This window comes from Hyperolius riggenbachi, chromosome 3, assembly GCF_040937935.1.
Source record: "Hyperolius riggenbachi isolate aHypRig1 chromosome 3, aHypRig1.pri, whole genome shotgun sequence".
Classification (NCBI taxonomy): Eukaryota; Metazoa; Chordata; class Amphibia; order Anura; family Hyperoliidae; genus Hyperolius; species Hyperolius riggenbachi.
In genome coordinates this window covers 256,348,889-256,368,430 of record NC_090648.1, presented here as the reverse complement: position 1 = coordinate 256,368,430, position 19,542 = coordinate 256,348,889, and the positions used below count along the sequence as shown (strand labels likewise).

The 19,542-nt window shown below is 45.1% G+C and overlaps 1 protein-coding gene across 1 annotated transcript in view; it reads right to left on the bottom strand.

Moving 5' to 3' along the window:
- Positions 1-14,632, bottom strand: part of SEMA3C (semaphorin 3C) — a 211,029-nt gene extending 196,397 nt beyond the window's left edge. Inside the window, exons 1-2 of the mRNA XM_068276189.1 lie at positions 14,207-14,632; positions 6,853-7,003 (exon numbers count right to left, since the gene is read on the bottom strand). Of these exons, the coding sequence (XP_068132290.1) occupies positions 6,853-6,955 (103 nt within the window). The 5' untranslated portion in view covers positions 6,956-7,003; positions 14,207-14,632. The remainder of the gene's footprint in view (positions 1-6,852; positions 7,004-14,206) is intronic.
- Between the last annotated feature and the right edge of the window lie 4,910 nt (positions 14,633-19,542).

The following is a 19,542-nucleotide window of genomic DNA, read 5'->3' as shown; positions in this document are numbered from 1 at the left end:
AAAGGGTGTAGATTTCAAATAGCGTCGTCCGAAAGTGGTTAAGGTTTTTATTGTTTTCCATATTATCCAGCCTTTTGTGAATCAACACAAAGGCCTAGTTCACAGTGGTCAGTTGCATTGCAGAATAATTCTGTATGTCAACTCACTGCCCATACAGTTCTATGGGCCACAGTACTGCATTGTAACGCATTGTGTTATTCTAACTCGCTGCATGCAGGCTTTGCATTTAAGTCTATATCCAGTCTCCATCACAGTTTGCACATATTTTAACGCACGCGTTATGCAACTGACCACCGTGAATCCAGCCTAAGGATTGGGACCCACTAGCAACGCAAATCACTGGTGATTGCCGGTAATCAGCACATCTATACAACAATGGAACCCTATGAAGCATTAAAAACATTTCAGAAAAAAGCAACAGCACGATGGCATAGTGGTTAGTGCTCTTGCCTTGCAGCGCTGGGTCCCTGGTTCGAATCCCAGCCAGGGCACTATCTGCACAGAATTTGTATGTTCTACCCAAATCTGTGTGGGTTTTCTCCAGGCACTCCAGTTTCCTACTACATCCCAAAAACATACAGATAAGTAAATTGGTTTCCCCCTAAATTGGCCCTAGACTATGATACATACACTACATGATAGACAGATGACTGTAGAAGGGATTAGATTGTGAGCCTCTCTGAGGGACAGTTTAAGTGAACCAGAGACGAAGCACCCTCATGTATTTTACCATATATATCAGTGGGAAAATTAGAGAAAACACCTACCCTGCTCTCTGTTTCATTCTTCACTGTTCAGCTTGCTTCTTACCAGCCGTGATAAAATCCCCGACTGAGCATTCAGTCTGGCTTTGCTCAGGAATCATTATAGCTGAGTATGTCTTCTCTGATGTCTTTTCAAGCCCAAGCCTGCCCCCTTGTGGCTCTGGTATAATGATTCAGCTACAATGATTCCTGAGCAAAGCCAGACTGAATGCTCAGTTAGGGATTTTATCAGGGCTGATAAGAAGCAAGCTGAGCAGTTAAAAATGAAACATAGAGCAGAGTAGGTGTTTACTGTCACGTTCCCACTGATATATATGGTAAAATACATGAGGGTGCTTCATCTCTGGTTCACTTTAAGTGACAACACAATATGTACTCTGTACAGCGCTGCAGAAGATTTCTGTGCTATATAAATACTAAATAATAATAATAGTAGATGTGAAGCCCAAATTCCCCTTTAAATAATATCAAACACCACATACAGGCATACACTTAACACAGTACGTGCATCTGTTGTGAATTAAAAGAAAACTAAAAAAAAAAAAAAGCAAACTATTATTGTGTAACTTTTTTTTCTTTCTCTTAAAGTACATACAGTCTTTGTAGCTAGATGCCTTTGTTCCAAAGATCAGCCTTTATAGAACGCAGTTGCAGGTTAGACAAAGACTAAATTGTGGAATTAATCAAGTGACTTGGATAATAATCAGTGTTACTATTCTCACTTCACCTTACGTGGCAGCAGACATAGCAGCTCATAAATATATTTACCAGAGGGAAACCACTGAGCTGATTTTTATGCAAAGCACACTCAATTTGCTAGCAATTTTTCAAGCAGTTCTGAAGCTCTTTAAGTTACTAATTGGATGAATGGATAAATGTAGGCATTAAAAATAAAAATAGGATTTGACAGATATTAAAGCTTATTATAAATGGCGCACTTGCTTAATTACAAGCCTTCAAACTGGCTTCAAAGCATAAATTATTAGTAATGCAAAGTCAGATTAAGATGCAGCAAGCTGTGAAAAAGGTATTTCTTGGACTGTAGTAGAATTGCATTCATAAGATGTTAATTTCTAAGAATGGTTTCTAACCAGTGTTATATAAATTATGCATTGCGGACAGTTTTTCTTAAAATCAATCACAGCATTCGTTATCCTCAGAACAGATTTTCGGGTTACCATATACTTGGTTTCCAACCATACAAAAATGCCTAAGCAAGCAAAATTTTGTCCACAGAGTTTTACATATTTGGCAGTGTGGTGGCTAAGTGAATAGGATTCTTGCTTTACAACACATGATTCCAGAGTTTGGTGTACACCATAGCATTATTAGCACTGGGTCTAAATGTTCTCGCTTGGTTTGCATAGGTTTTCTCCAGGTATTCCTAGGTCACGCCACAACCAATAAATATAACGCTAATTATTGCTGTATTTCTTGCTACTACTTCATGTGTAGTAGAGACATTTGATTGTGAGCTCTGTCTGGTAGGCAGGGACATAAATGCACACTACATGTATAATGTAAAAGTGCGTGTGTCACCAAGTGAGTTGCCTAGGAGTGCTGAGTTTGGATGGTAAGCCACCTGGGATTGTTTACAGAAATTGCTATAGTGAGGAACGAATAACAAAAACATTTACAAAACACTTTTCTCCCATAAGATTGAAAATCACAACACCTCATTTCAGCGCTTCGTGACAAGATGAATTTTGTCAGCGGAAAGAGCTACAGTACATGTCTGTAAATGTTCATTGGTAATTGAATACCTCCAGGAAGGAAAGAGTTGATCTGACTGAGGTTGTTATGAAGTTCCATAGAGTAGAGGCAGAATGACAGCAGCTCTGGATCCAAAGGTTTTGAGGATGACCAGACTAGGCAAGTGTGGTTTAAGGGCTCTTTCACACTAAGACGTTGCGTTTGATGCGACGTTAAGGTCGCATAACGTGACCCTAACGCAACGCATGTTAGCTTTGAAGTTGGATGTTACATTGAACTGCGTTATGCGTCTCTTGATGCGTACGTGGTGCATACTTTTTAACGCATACGGATCGAACGAAAACGGCGCATGCGGCACATTTAAAAAAAAAAACCAAACAAACATTACTGAGCATATGCAAACAGTCTAACGAAGCCAAATACGAGTATAACGCACAGCACGCTGCACTTTCATTTAACGTGCTGCGTTATACTCCAACGCAACGTGGGCACTGTGAACAGCCCATTGATTTATCATTGCTGTGAGTTAGGCTGCGTTACAGGCTGCTGTAACGTGGGACTTTAACGTCCCACTGTGAAAGCAGCCTTAATGCAACTAAACATTCATCAATCTGTGAGTGCTGGGAGATTGAGAGGCAACCTGTGAGTCCTAGCCAAGTTTGGAGAGTCACCTGTAACTACTAGAAGATTAGATGACTGCTTGTGACAGCTGGCTGAGACTATCAAACCACAAATTTGGATAGTTTTTAAGTAGTGTACAAATTTTAAACCACATTTGAGGGCTAGCAGACTGGAGGACAATTTGGAACTGGTGAAAAAGATTGCCAGCACACTCTGCATTATTCCTCTTACATGGCCATCACTTCCATGTAGTGGCTTCTCAGCAAAGCCACTTCTCCAAGAATGTTACAATCTCAGCCTTGTCTATTCTTGAGTGATTGGACAGAGGTTTGGGGAGGTGGAGCCATTTAGCTCACACACGTTTTGTAAAGCGGAGGCTATGGAGTGGTTACTGTGAGTGGCTCAGCAAAGCACAGTTATCTCCATCAGCCTTTACAGGTGGACCCCAAGAGGCTCAACTAATAAGGAAATATATTGAACGCCTCCATGTCCATTAGCTCAATGTCTTTCTAGTTCTATTTTTACATGTATACAGAACCTTGAGTTGCCTTGGATAAAAACCTCTAGAAATAATTCTTACTAGTTTGAGTGATATTAGTAGTATTGGGAAGTTCAATCACTTGTTGTTTATTCAGGAGAATTTTTATTCATTTGAAGTCACTTAAAGTTCTCATTTAGTACCCCGATACTGCTTTCTTTGTCCCTGTGCCTGACTAGTAATGGTACAGCAATTTCTCTTCCTGTGTTCCTTAGCTCTGTATAGGCTCAGAAATGCTTTCACTGACTAAGCAGCTTGTTTCTGTTGTCATATTCATTGTGGTGCCCAAACCCAAAATACCTTTTTCAAACTTTTGTAACTTCGCCTTCCTATTCCAGTCACTACCTGTTTTCCTTTTGAATATCTGAACAAATCAAATCTGCCAGATTCTTTAATAATTAAATTAAGACTTTCAGGAACAGATTCACTATGCAGCTTTTGTCTCTAAAAAATGTCTTAATTTCCACCTTGCAACCTTGAAACCTGAACCATCTGGATAGCTTAGATGAACGTTAACCAAGTTAAAATAAGAAACCTAATTATCAAGTTCATCCTGTTACAACCTTTAACTATTTTAATCTAAATGAAGGCAAAAGAGTCATTTTAGGGTAAACAAAGTCCTTCTATTCCAACAATCAGATTCTTTGCAACAGATAAAACAATGATTTTATAGTTCAATGTACAATTTTAATTCCTCTTGACCGGTTCTTATTCTCCACCACTATTCATAACTTTTAGCTATTCCTTTCAGAATATCTCCACTGAAAAGACCAACGATCTCAGTGTCTTAAACTTCCTTATCCTGCTCTCACCCAATGTTCGAAGGTTTACTGTACTTTTTACCCTACTTTTTGGTACTTTTTCAATTGCAGATTGTTATTTTAAACAGAAGATAAAAAAAAAATATCTCCAAAAAGGAAACTTAGGAGAAAAGTGAATTGGCTCAAGCCCCTTCTCTTTAATGTCTGCAAGCATGATTTTGGCCAGCTTGTAAGCACATTCAGTTCCAATATATCTTGTATGCGAATAATAGTTATCCCTCGGCTTTTGAACTCACTGTATTACTATTTCATGGTCCTGGGCTGCCTAATTGCCCTGTGTAAAGGTCTTCTAGCTTACATATGTTATATGGATACAACTAAATTTGCCTTTTTTAACCCTCTGAAAAGGACCCCTGCTTGCTACAACAATACCGCCAATATCAACCCCAGCAACTGCAGCTCCCAAGCTTAGAATTCATATATGACTCAGCTATTTCATTGGAAACTTATATCCACACAATTACCTCCTGTCATCTCCAAACTGAAAGACATAATGTGCCTGTGCCCCTTCACCACTGAAGACAATTAAAATGCCGGTGCATACCCTTATAATTTCCTGACTTCACTATAGTAACACCCTTCAATGTGGCCTACAAATTAGCCAACTGACCCCGTCACTTCAAATTATTCTGAATTCTGCTGCTTAGCTCATCCACCTCGCCTCTTGCTCTGCTGCTGGTCTGCTTCTTTGTGTCAGTTCCCCCATTATAGAGGAACTTAACTGAATACAGCTTTATAAATGATTTCAGTCAGTCAGTATTAGCCCATTGCAAAATCTTTTCTCTCGCTGATGTACATTCTTAGAATTTCTCACAGATGGCAGCATATTCACTGCTGTCAAGGTGCATCACTGCGGGTGATGATTGATGTGGAGTAAGCAGGAATAATATGTGGTCTCCCAGAGTGCACTGGGGCAGAATACTGTGTGACATCATAGCCTAGGCCAAGCATCACTGGGAGGGAGGGTATACATACCAATATACAGCAATATATAGATAGAGGAAGTGCTTCTGACGTTGAAACCAGGATATTAAACATAAACTTGGTTATCCTCTCCCTCCAATATTCCAGGCCAGGTGGTTTCATAGGTACATGTTACGGGTATGAATATCCTGATGGTCACTCACACTAGTTTTATGACCCTTGTAAGGTGGTCTTCCAGGCAGTGAGTCGCCAAGGAGAGGCAAGGGGAGAGTTGTGAACATTAAAAGTTTTGCTGGGGGCCCCATGATTTGTAGTTATGTCCCTGCCTGCTTCCTCTTCACTCTCTTTAAAGGGAACCCAAGGTGAGAGCGATATGGAGGCTGACATATTTATTTCCTTTTAAACAATACCAGTTGCCTGGCAATCATCCTGATCCTGTGTCTTTTAACCATAGACCCTGAACAAGCATGCAGTGGATCAGGTACTCTGACTCAGCTGACTTAGGTTTTACTGGATTAGCCATATGCTTGTTCCGGGGTTAGGTCTCAGACACTACTTATGCCAGAAGATTAACAGGGCAGCCAGGAAACTGCCATTATTTACAAGGAAATAAGTATGGCAGCCTCCATATCCCTCTCACCTCGGGGGTTCCCTTTAACTAAACAGACATAGAAGGCTAAAGCTCTATTTCCTTTAAGGGGTTTAAAATGACTAACAATTTGCATGTTGAATGACAAACATACCCACATGGTCACTACACTGTCATATAATGCATACATGCTATATTCATGAGAACAGCCTGTTTCAAAAGCCATTATGAAAACATAGTACAAATACACCAAAACACTTTAAAGAGTGATCTTCATATCCTGTAGCCCTTTCTATCCATAAATCTCTTCATATCAGCTTGGATCACTTCCAAGTCCTTCCAAAACCTTTTAGTAATACACACATAACCTACATATTGGAGAAATGACTGTTTCATAGTTTACAATGCAGAGGAATTCAATCTCATTGTGTTTGTACTACATAGCTGACCAAGGGCTTTCCTATAAAAATGTAGATTTCCCCAATGTATGAGTAGTCAGCTTTTAGGAATCTAATACTTTCATGGCATAAAACCGGATTTACTATAAAGCAGTGAAACACTGCCAAGTCTGGGCTACCTACTCTAATGATGTATACACTATACGCCTTGTTATAACCTTGAATTGAATCCAGCAAGCAGTAGCAGAAAAATCAATTAGGAGCAGACAATGCAATGACTAAGCCTGTTTCGCTGCCATGACTATCTGCCCTGCACTTTTAGCCTGACTCTGATTTATACATTAATGTATGGCTTTCATTTCATAATGGCTGCCTTCACACCATTTTTCACCAACGCCCTAATTAGTCAAAGCTGACACCCTTTAAAACACTGGAATGATAACCAAGGCTTTTAAGTTTTCTAGATAAGGTGTATGTATCTTACCAGCAAATGTCAGGAAAACTCTTGCTTGTGGCTGTGGAGATCCAATGACAGTAATAGTGTAAACAGCTAGTCCAATCAAAATCTGGATTCCCACCGACGCCATTTCGGGTAAACGTTAGGTTTCCTTTTGTTTATAATCTGGCCAAGGCAACTGTAAAAGAAATATAGTAGACAATAAGGTTAAATATTACAAATTAAACCAACTATATCTTCCAGTCTCATCAAAAGAAATGAAGCACTGATTACCAACAATAACCATAATAACTACATTCAAATCACAGAATAGTGTTCTTGTAAGCATAATGTTCTTAGCAGGGTTAGGGCCCGTTCACACTGTGGCCCTTATTCAATTCACCTTTTCGCCTAGGTGATATTTTCACACTGTATCAATAAAATACCTTTTAAGCCAACAAGCAAGAAAATACTATCATTTTGACAATCCTTTTTCATTTAATTCTTGGTACTTTTTCAATTGCAAAGTGCTGAAAAGTTATTTTAAACAGAAGATAAAAAATGATCTCCTAGGCCAAAACTACAGAGAAAAAAATGAATTGAATAAGGGCCTGTGTCTGTTGTGTTACATTGCAATAGACAATGGTCTTGATTCACTAAGACAAATAGCATGCCTTATCAAAGTTAACACGCCTCCACAGAGTAGCATAGCGAACTTATGCCTGCTAATTGGCTCTGACACAAGCTCCACTCGTCCTGCCCTGAGCCCCTGCGGGTTTGTAGCGCTCGCTATGCTACTCTGATAGGGCGTATTAACTTTGGTATGGCGTGCTATTTGTCTTAGTGAATAAAGCCCAATATCAAATGATATTCCATTAGGGGACATTCACATTGCATGTGGTGCAGAGGGTCCCAACCGAGTAATGCACAGCATACTGTGTGTTAACCGAGGGATGCATGCATTTACAGTGGCAGTGAAGCATACTTTCATTGTACTGTATTGATCACTCTATAGTCCCACCACACTAGGGCCCACATGCAATTAACTTTTTCACTTGACTTATCACCTAGGAGATCATTTTCTCTTTAAACTAAATTTTCAGCATTTTACAAATGAAAAAAACGTACCCAAAAGTTGGTAAAAAGTACTATCAAATTTATTTTGAGCATTTTCTTGCTTGCTGGTGGCTTAAAAGACATTGTATGATAAGTTGTGAAAATGTCACCTAGAGATAACTTGGGAGACAAAGTGAATTGCATATGGTCCCAGGTATGTGGCGAGACATTTCAGCAGCATTAGATTAGGATCGCAACACAACCTGCACAGTGTGAATGAGCCCTTAAGATTAGACTACATACATAGTTGTGTATGTCACACAAACTTTCCAGCACGTTTCAACTAAAAAAAAAAGTACCAAAAAAGTAGATGAATAAGTATTATCAACATTATTGTGAGCATTTTCTTGCTTTCTGGTGGCTTAAAAGGCATTTTATTGACAAGTTTAAAAATATCACCTAGAAGAAAACTATGGAGAAAAAGTGAATTGCACTTGGGCCAAGACCTTTTAGGCAAGTTGCCGGTGCCTAGGACCTAGTGCATGTAAAGGCACTCAAATGCCACCTGCTCTGACAGCCCCCTCCACCTCATTGTAACAAAAGCCAGGCAGCAGACAGGGAGAATCAAAGCTGCATATTGTCTGGGCAACATATTATCTTAACGCCAATGAGATAAACAACTGTATCCATAGTCCTAATACCTAAATACCATTTTTTTAAAGGTTAAAGGCACATACACACGCCATACTTCAGCCAACGACGGGTCCGCCAGACCCTCCAGCTGGCCGGACATTCTGCCCACAGAAGCACGTGTGTACGCGCTGTCGGCAGACTGATAAGGCTGTTTCTGAACGATCCGCTGAGCGAATCATTGACCTAGCAAACCTGGACTGGGTTTATTAAAAGTTGCCTGCTGTTTGCAAATCTCAGCTGGGTCATATCAGAGCTTAGTAAAGATAGTAAAGATAAAGATTAGTGTGTTTGAGTCTGTAGTGTTGCAGTCACCAGCATGCATAAATGTTCTCTCTCATTAGTTTTTTAATCTTAAGCAAATACCATTTCATTCTGATATGACTCAAGTAAAGGGTGAAACATGTTTGCCACCTAGCAGGAGACAACATTTAATGAATTCAGTCTAGGTTTGCCGGATCATTCATTTTTTGTGACAATCAGCAAATAAAAAAATAAAATAAAAATAAGAACACCACACCTTTCCAGCCTGATCACCACTTTAGTGCTTTTGATGGTACTTTAGTGCTGGACCATGGGTTCCATACTGGTACTTTTCCTGGTGAGAAGTAATGATAGCAGCTGAAAATCCATTACTCCATCCAAATGAATAAAGCTGTGGATCACCAGTATAGAGCAACACAGTAGATCAAGCACTGCTCACCAGTGATCAATACACAATTATCTTGATACAACAAAATCTTGTTCTACTAAACTCTGATATAGTATAACTTTGGGTATAATAGACAGTATCCAGGTCCAGACCACGCACCATTATAAGTACATGGGATTAACGCCTGGTACAGTAAGCTCGGGTATAATAGAACTTTGGTTATAGTGAACCTGCTTTTATGACCCCTGCGATATTCTGTATATAGTGAAAAGTGGAAGAGCGCATGCATCAGTCAGAGACCCATGAGCCGTGGTCAGTGGGTGGGCTGGCAGCCACTTACAGCCTGCTCGCTATCTGCACGCTACTTTGGGCCCATGAGTATTACCTCAAAAGCACCAGCCAGTGCATGGGCTATAGACCGCAAGCTGCAACTACTATTAAGACCTATGCGTCTTGTGTACGCTGCTGCCTGATTACTGAGGGAACTGTCTGTCAACTGTGACTTGCTTGTGCATGACTGCAATGCTACAGTATCATCCAGGCTGCACAGAAAGGTTGACAGCGGATCACACCATTAGTACTGTACCTCCATTAACCCCCCTGGCGGTATAATTCCCGCGGCTGCGCAGCCGCGGGAGGGTTTTTTTTACCATTTTTTTTTTTTAGCATGTAGCTAGCCTAACGCTAGCTACATGCTTGCCCCCTCCCCGCGGCGTCCGCCCGTCCCCTCCGATCGCCGCCGGCGCCGCTTGCCCATAAGGAAATCCTGTTCTGAATGGGATTTCCTTGAGGGCTTCCCCCGTCGCCATGGCGACGAACGGAGTGACGTCATCGACGTCGTGATGTCACAGGGAGTCCCGATCCACCCCATAGTGCAGCCTGGCGGCGATTGGCCAGGCTGCGCAAGGGGTATGCGGGGGGGGGAGGGGGGGCTGTATCCGCGGCGGGTAGCGGCGCATCGGCGGCGGCGATCAGACCAAACACGCAGCTAGCAAAGTGCTAGCTGCGCGTTTGAAAAAGAAAATTATGTAAATCGGCCCAGCAGGGCCTGAGCGGCACCCTCCGGCGGCTTACCCCGTGTCACACACGGGGTTACCGCCAAGGAGGTTAACTGGTGAGCAAGCTGACCAAGCTGTTGCGTGATTATTGCATGCAAATCCCTAAATACTGAGCATTGTGCATTTTGATGTAGCTTAGATGCTGTATGTGCTCGCTTGCTGAAGCATTTGAAAGAAAAAATATCTCCCAATTATTGCCTGAATTAAGATACAGTACTATAGTATACTTTATGTGCTTGAGTATGACAATGTTATAGTAAACATCTGATATTGTAAACAACTTTGCCTGGTTTCTTGTTTACTACTGTATCTACACCAACATGAAAGGATGAGCATATTTTAATAAGTGAAGCAGAGAAAAGGTGTTTATTTTTTTCCTCTTTGGATTTTATAAATAAAAGGACCCCTAGCGTAAAGATAACACTATAACAGAGCAGTTGCATTATGTGAAAATAACTCCACCTGCTGGAAACTAGATCCAGAGGAAGATAAACAGCGGCAAGCCAAAACGTTAAACTTCATGAGTAAGTTCCATGTGCCATGTTCCATTAGCTCATAGCAAGTACTATTACAGGATGTCCAAACAAACAAATATAAAAACACTACCTGCCTACGATGCTTATGCCTACTGTGAGTGGCCAATTACTGTATAATAAACTTATTCAGAGAAACAAACACAAAATGCTTGTACGAAATTTTACCAGCTGTGATAACATCATGTGAACTTTTCTTCAAACCCAACACACACATAAGCTCATCCTCTTTAGACACGATAAGCTAAAGCAAACTGAGTATGAGCTCTATTCAATTATGATTTTGACTCAAAGGGATTAACATTCACCTAGCATCACAGCATGGTAATCTCCACTGCAGCTTAGTAGAAAAAGGCATGTGAATGGACTAGTGTCAACTACAGTTTAAATCACATAGACAGACAGAGGGATTCAAATAACTAGTCCGTTTTAGAACTCTAATAACATCATAAAACTAAACACTAACAGTAAACGTCAAAGCAACTGATTAAGAGGAATAGCCACATGTGCACTACACTCGCTCTATACATTATTAAAGCAGTATGTGTGTACTTCTATACTTTGTAATTACAGTAGATATAAAAAGCAGTAAAGCTAATTCAATGAGACATTATAAAAAGTAATTATAATGTGCGAATATACATAGTTTCTAATAACCAATCAGATTTCATCTATCAACAGCCAGGGCAATCACATCAAATTTTTTTTTATTGGCCGATGGTTGGCCAATTGTACCACGTACAATGGGAGCTTACCTACACAATCTGTTCGTAGTACTTAAAATCTGTTGGCCCTAGCACATAGATGTGACAAAATTGGCCTGTCATTGGCCAATCTAACAACTTTGGACCAATTGCTGTCATACAGATTTCAAAATCTGGTAAAATATTGATTGAAATGGCACCACCGCTAACTTTGTACCAATTTATGCAGAGTACAAAGCTATGCAACCATCAATTTCCTGCTGCTCCTCTTCATGTATGATCCATAACAGGAACAACAACAAAGAATGGACATTCTTGATCAACGTTCAGTCAATACATCAATCACACATTGATCAAGAGTGTGCTACTTTCTAATCATTTTAGTTTCATTCAATGTTTGTATGAAATGTTTATTCTAATAAAAGTATGAATGTTTAATCTATTAAAAGTGTTGCAAAGCGCATGGCCAACTTTACTCCACCTTGTGTGTGCGAACGTATGTACGCTTCGCAGTGAGTTGGGTGCCAGGAGAGCCAAATGGCAGCTCTCCCTGCTGCCGCAAAACTCCCTGGCAGTCTTAAAGTGACCCAGAGATGAACTAAAGTAAAGCTCTGATACTTACCCGGGGCTTCCTCCCACCCCATAAACACGTCTAAGTCCCACGCTGTCCTCCCGCGGTTGGCCGTTCAGCCACGGTGAACCCTGGCAATAGGCTTAGTTACGTCAGTCCGGGACTACTGCGCATACACAGGAGGTCTGCGCGTGCGCAGTAGACCAAGACTGGCATCGACTGAGCCTGTTATCGGGGCTCACCACGGCTGAATGGCAAACAGCGGGAAGGCGGCGTGACTTAGACATGTTTATGGGACAGGAGGAAGCCCTGGGTAAGTATCAAAGCTTTACATTAGTTCATCTCTAAATCTACACTATTCCCCCACCGAGTTGTCGCAACTCGGAGGGAGATGTAAGTCGTGGTCTGGCAGCCGCCAGAGCCCCGAATTAGCCTTACGCGTCCTGTGCAGCATTACATTGCTGCTGTGGGGCGCTTAAGTTTTGGTGCCGTGCGCCGTAACCACCTGCTTCGTTGCATGAACCATGTCCAGGCAGCCAAATGACATTTACTTACCCGGGGCTTCCTCCTGCCCCTAGCAGCTGCAATGTTCCTTCGCCGCAGCTCTGCTATCAGCCGCTGGCTCCCAGTCCCCGACGGTGCAGAGGCCGACCTCCCTAGGTCATCCTCTACTGCACCTGTGCGCATAACTACTGCACCTGCGCAGTACATTCCACGGTACTTATCCGTTAGCCGGGCGCATCCGGCAGGTGGCGCTAATTACTATTCCCCCTCCAGGCCGACATGGATAGTAGGGAAAGATGTACAACTCTGGTGGAGTTTTGTCGCCACCTGCCGGATGCGCCCGGCTAACGGATAAGTACCCATTCCACACCACATGTGAGTGATTGACATCAGTGCGGGCGCAGGAGAGGACAACCTGGCCAGGTTAGCCTCTGCACCGGCAGGGACCGAGAGTCAGCGGCAGAGAGCGGAGCTGCGGCTGCTAGGGGCTGGAGGAAGCCCAAGGTAAGTAAATGTCATTTTTTTGGGCTGCCTGGATATTATCTTTAAGAGTGAATACGACCTGATCATACACACCGGACATGTGTCAACTACAATTGCCAACAGTCATGCTCAAGACACACAGTTGTTGGCTGATTCGCTACACCTTGTATATTACTGATAACTTTGATGATTTGCCACATGCTGTCTTGAAGATAGATATACACAATGCAATGTCTTTAAACAGATTTTCTGTACATCATGCAATGTTTTAATAGATCTGATCAAAATATTGACTGCAAATTGATGAGGAAAATCTTTTCTGCATTACCAATCCTGTTTGTTATCCATCGAGCGCAAATGGTAGCTGTGGGTCACTGAACTCTGACAGCATTTCACTCAACTTTCGAAAAAAAATGATTGCTGAAGGCTATGCAAGGTACTAAACTATCCAGAGTCCCTGGTTTTGGATAAGGGAAATATTGATTATTTACTTGATCAGAAAACGTTTGTATGACTGGTGTACACTGATGGTCTTAAAGGGAACCTGAAGTGAGAGGCGTATGGAGGCTGCCATATTTAATTTTAAACAATACCAGTTGCCTGGCTGTCCTGCTGATCCACTGAATCATATACCTTTACCCACAGACCCTAAACAAGCATGCAGATCAGGTTTTTGACAACATTACCCACATGCTTGTTTCAGGTGTGTGATTCAGACAATACTGTTGCCAGAATGATCAGCAGGACTGCCAGGCAACCGGTTATTGTTTAAAGGTATATGGAGGCTGCCATATTTATTTCCTTTTACTCTGCTGCCTTGCACGCCTGGAGAAATGATCAGCAGATCTATCTTCCACAAGATCTCTTCTAGATAATTGCCATGTGCAGTTTTGTGCAAGCTAAGCATTCTTCTCCTTCTGTCAACCATGTGCCTATCCTACCCCAGCAGTCTGGGCTGTTTTATCTTTGTCTGCTGGGAGATGCAGGTGCCTGTCTGATTCCACAGACATCATTTCCATCTATTTCAGCTGTGTCCTACCAGCAGTAACCAAAGCAGTCCACGCTGCAGCAACTCAGCAATACACAAGCTGCCTACTCAGAGAAGTTCAATGGACAGGCTGTTCTTTCTACAACAGGATTTAATAGCTTACCCAACTTTGGAAAAATCAGAAGTGCTCAGCCATCAATCCGGCTCCACATGTCCTGGATTAAGGTGCTGTGATATTTCCTTCAGAGCCTTTTAAAATCCCAAACTGTCAGTTTCTTGGTAAATCTCTGATCTGGGTTGCCTGCTGATCCGTAGGAAGACTTTGTATAATAATCCCTGGCTGCTGAACTCCTATTACGCCTGGGAGCTTCTCCTTTCAGTCCGGAATCCGTCCTGAAGCTCACAGTGAATGGAAAGTAGCCGAGTCTTTGACAGTCAGGGAGAGGGAGACCTTGGTTTCCAATTACATAGCTCTAGCCGTGCTGGAGCTGCTGCCCTCCGCCTGCAAGCATGAGCCTCACACAGACTGTGATGTGAGCCAAGCAGCGATCAGCTTCTCTGCTCACATGGATCAACCACACCCTCAGCCACGCGCGGAGCACTGGCAACCCTCTCATACTGGGAAATGCACTGGCAACCCTCTCATACTGGGAAATGCACTGGCAACCCTCCAGGGGAGGACTGGCCCAGGGGGACGGGGGGCAATTGCCCCCCGGGCCGCCTGAATCTTAAGTAATTAGGGCCAGCTGCTGCTATACGCAGCAGCCGCAGACATACCACAGGTGACAGGTTCGCTGTGGGGATCGCAACCTCGCGCGATATTTCCCGGCAAGTTGAAGTATCCAATCAGAGAAGGGGCTGAGGCAGCCGGCCGTGGTGTGCCCTTGTGTGTGGCTGCGGCGGATGTGAGCGGCACAAGAAAACAAATAGCTTAGGTCCTCTCCGGCCCGGTGGGTTGACCCTGCTTGACTCTGCCTGGAGCTATTGCCGCCCGCAACGTGCTGCTGTGCCTGCGGTGTCATCGGAGTGAGCTGTCTCACTCTTCAGCTTTCTGTGCTGGGGGGGCTGGGGGCCTGGAGCTGTGGCTACGAGTGGGTGGCTGGATTGGCTGGAGGAGTCAGACACAGTCCTCCCCTGTGCTGCTGTGCCTGAGGTGTCGTCGGAGTGAGCTGTCTCACTCTTCAGCTTTCTGTGCTGGGGGCTTGGAGCTTGCGGCTACGAGTGGCTGGCTGTCCTGGCTGGAGGAGTCGGACACTCGGGGGGGCTGGGAGTCGGAAATGCCACCTATAGCTGCTTGCTGCTGTGGAGGAGGAGGAGGTGTAGGACTGAGGAGACAGGAGGATAGAGGAGGTCGGGTCCAGGTCGCCAGAGGAGAAGGTGGTTTTTATAAATTTTGTTTCTGTACGTCTTCTCCCTTCTTGTCACTGAGTTACTCACACTTTGCTGCCTGCCTGCTACTGCTGTCAAATTCAATTCTCTGCCCAGGCCAGTGCCCTCTGAGTTTTTTTGTGTGTGATAATCATCCCCATTCTGACCCTGGCCTGAGGGGGAACGTTTTTTCTTCTTGTGGTGTGATTGGCGGCAGGGGAGGGGGGAGGCAGGCAGTTAGGCACTGTCAAACAGGTAGTTGGAAAGGGGGGGGGGGTAGGTGTCAGACAAGTAGTTTGTATGGTGGGCGGGCAGGAGTGGGGTTAGGCATCACCAGGTAGGTAGGTTTGTGTGTGTGTGTGTGGGGGGGGGGGTTGTTTTAAAGGAGTTATCAGGCATTTTTAATGAAATAAGTGCTACTTACCCGGGGTTTCCTCCAGCCCCACGCTCCCAGCATGTCCCTCGCCGCAGCTCTGCAGTCAGCCATTCGCTGCCGTTGCCTCCCAGTCCCCGGCGATGGCACCAGTCCGACCTGGATGTCGGCCTGTACTGCGCCTGTGCGAGCAGCACTGTCAATCACCGCCACGTGGACCGGAGTGTACTGCGCAGGCGCAGTAGTTCTGCGTCTGCACAGTACGCTCTGGTCCATGTGGCGGTGATTGACAGCGCCGCTCGCACAGGCGCAGTCGGCCTGACGTCATCGCCGGGGGCTGGGAGGCAGCGGCAGTGAACAGCTGACTGCAGAGCTGCGGCGAGGGACATGCTGGGAGCTTGGGGCTGGACGAGCCCTGGGTAAGTAGCACTTAATTTCAATTAAAAAAAAAAGCCTGATAACTCCTTTAAGGTTAGGCATCAGACACAGACAGGTAGATTGTGCGGAGAAATGGGGTTAGGCATCAGGGAGGGTGTGTGTGTGTGTGTGTGCGTGCGTGCGTGCGTGTGTGTCTGGGGCTGTTAGTCATCACAATTTGAAGATTTGTACACAAGAAAGATATGGCTTTGGGCTGGGGATGCCGTGAAACGGGCCTCTAGTTTGTGTTGTCCTTCCAGGCCAAAAGGTCCCAGTCCTCCCCTGCAACCCTCTCATACTGGGGAAATGCACTGACACCCCATCCACACTGGGGAAATGCACTGACACCCCTCTCACACTGGGGAAATGCACTGACACCCCACACTCATACTGGGAAATGCACTGACACCCCACTCATACTGGGAAATGCACTGACACCCCACTCATACTGGGAAATGCACTGACACCCCACTCATACTGGGAAATGCACTGACACCCCACTTATACTGGGAAATGCACTGACACCCCACTCATACTGGGAAATGCACTGACACCCCACTCATACTGGGAAATGCACTGACACCCCACTCACACTGGACAATGCACTGACACCCCACTCACACTGGACAATACACTGACACCCCACACTCATACTGGGAAATGTTACTGACACCCCACTCACGCTGAACAATGCACTGACACCCCACTCACACTGGACAATGCACTGACACCCCACACTCATACTGGGAAATGTTACTGACACCCCACTCACGCTGGACAATGCACTGACACCCCACTCACACTGGGAAATAGACTGACACCGCACTTACTTTAGACAATGCACTGATACCTACTTACCTCGGAAATGTCACTGACACCCCACACTCATACTGGGAAATGTTACTGACACCCCACTCACGCTGGACAATGCACTGACACCCCACTCACACTGGGAAATAGACTGACACCGCACTTACTTTGGACAATGCACTGATACCTACTTACCTGGGAAATGTCACTGACACCCCACACTCGGTAGGAAATACACTGACACCCCACTCACACTGGCAAATGCAGTGACACAACTCTCACACTGGGAAATACACTTATACCACACTATAAATACACTGGCTTCCCCTAACTCAACACTGGAAAATTTACTGACCCCCCACTTACAATGGGAAATGCACTGATACAACTCTCACACATAATGTTACTGACACACCACTCAAACTTGCATAATGCACTGACACCCCAATCACACTGGGAAATGCACCGGCACCACTCTCATGATAGGAAATACACTGGACAACCCATTCACACTGGGAGATGCACTGACAATCCTCACACACTGGGAGATGCACTGACAACCCTCACACACTGGGAGATGCACTGACACCCCACACTCACGCTGGGAGGTGCATTGACACCCCACACTCACACTGGGAGGTGCATTGACACCCCACACTCACACTGGGAGGTGCACTGACTCCCCACACTCACACTGGGAGATGCACTGACACCCCTCTCACACTGGGAGATGCACTGACTCCCCACACTCACACTGGGAGATGCACTGACACCCCACTCACACTGGGAGATGCGCTGACACCCCTCTCACACTGGGAGATGCACTGACACCCCACTCACACTGGGAGATGCACTGACACCCCACTCACACTGGGAGATGCACTGACACCCCACACTCACACTGGGAGATGCACTGACACCCCACACTCACACTGGGAGATGCACTGACACCCCACACTCACACTGGGAGATGCATTGACACCCCACACTCACACTGGGAGATGCACTGACACCCCACTCACACTGGGAGATGCACTGACACCCCACTCACACTGGGAGATGCACTGACACCCCTCTCACACTGGGAGATGCACTGACACCCCTCTCACACTGGGAGATGCACTAAAACTCCTCTCACACTGGGAGATGCACTGATACCACACTCACACTGGGAGATGCACTGACACCCCTCTCACACTGGGAGATGCACTGACACCCCTCTCACACTGGGAGATGCACTGACACCCCTCTCACACTGGGAGATGCACACAGGGACGGATCTAGGGGGGGGGGGGGGGTGCAAGCGGGTATCTTGCCCCAGGCGCAGTTTGTTGAATTCTTAAAAGGGCGGCAAAATGAATAGCAGTTTAGGCGCCAAAACCTGACCTTTAGGCGCCAAAACCTGACCTTGCCCCAGGCGCGACTTGGTCTTGATCCGTCCCTGAATGCACAGACACCCCATTTACTCTGGCAAATGTCACTGACACCCCACTCACACTGGCAAATGTCACTGACACCCCACTCACACTGGCAAATGTAAATGACACCCCACTCACAATGAAAAATGCACTGACACCAAACTCACACTGAGATGTTTTGAAACCCCATTCACATTTGGAAATGCGCTGACACAACTCTCACACTGGGAAATGTTACTGACACACCCCACTGACACTGGGAAATGTTACTGACACACCCCACTGACACTGGGAAATGTTACTGACACCCCATTGACACTGGGAAATGGTACTGACACCCCATTGACACTGGGAAATGGTACTGACACCCCACTGACACTGGGAAATGGTACTGACACCCCATTGACACTGGGAAATGTTACTGACACCCCACTAACACTGGGAAATGTTACTGACACCCCACTAACACTGGGAAATGTTACTGACACCCCACTGACACTGGGAAATGTACTGACACCCCACTGACACTGGGAAATGTACTGACACCCCACTAACACTGGGAAATGTTACTGACACCCCACTGACACTGGGAAATGGTACTGACACCCCACTAACACTGGAAATGGTACTGACACCCCACTGACACTGGGAAATGGTACTGACACCCCACTGACACTGGCACTGGGAAAATGCACTGACACCACACTCACACTGGGAGATGCACTGACACCACATTCACACTGGGAGATGCACTGACACCAGATTCACACTGGGAGATGCACTGACACCCCACACGCACACTGGGAGATGCACTGACACCCCACACGCACACTGGGAGATGCACTGACACCACACGCACACTGGGAGATGCACTGACACCCCACACGCACACTGGGAGATGCACTGACACACCTCTCACACTGGGAGATGCACTGACACCACACACACACTGGGAGATGCACTGACACCACACTCACACTGGGAGATGCACTGACACCACACTCACACTGGGAGATGCACTGACACCACACTCACACTGGGAGATGCACTGACACTACACGCACACTGGGAGATGCACTGACACCACACTCACACTGTGAGATGCACTGACAC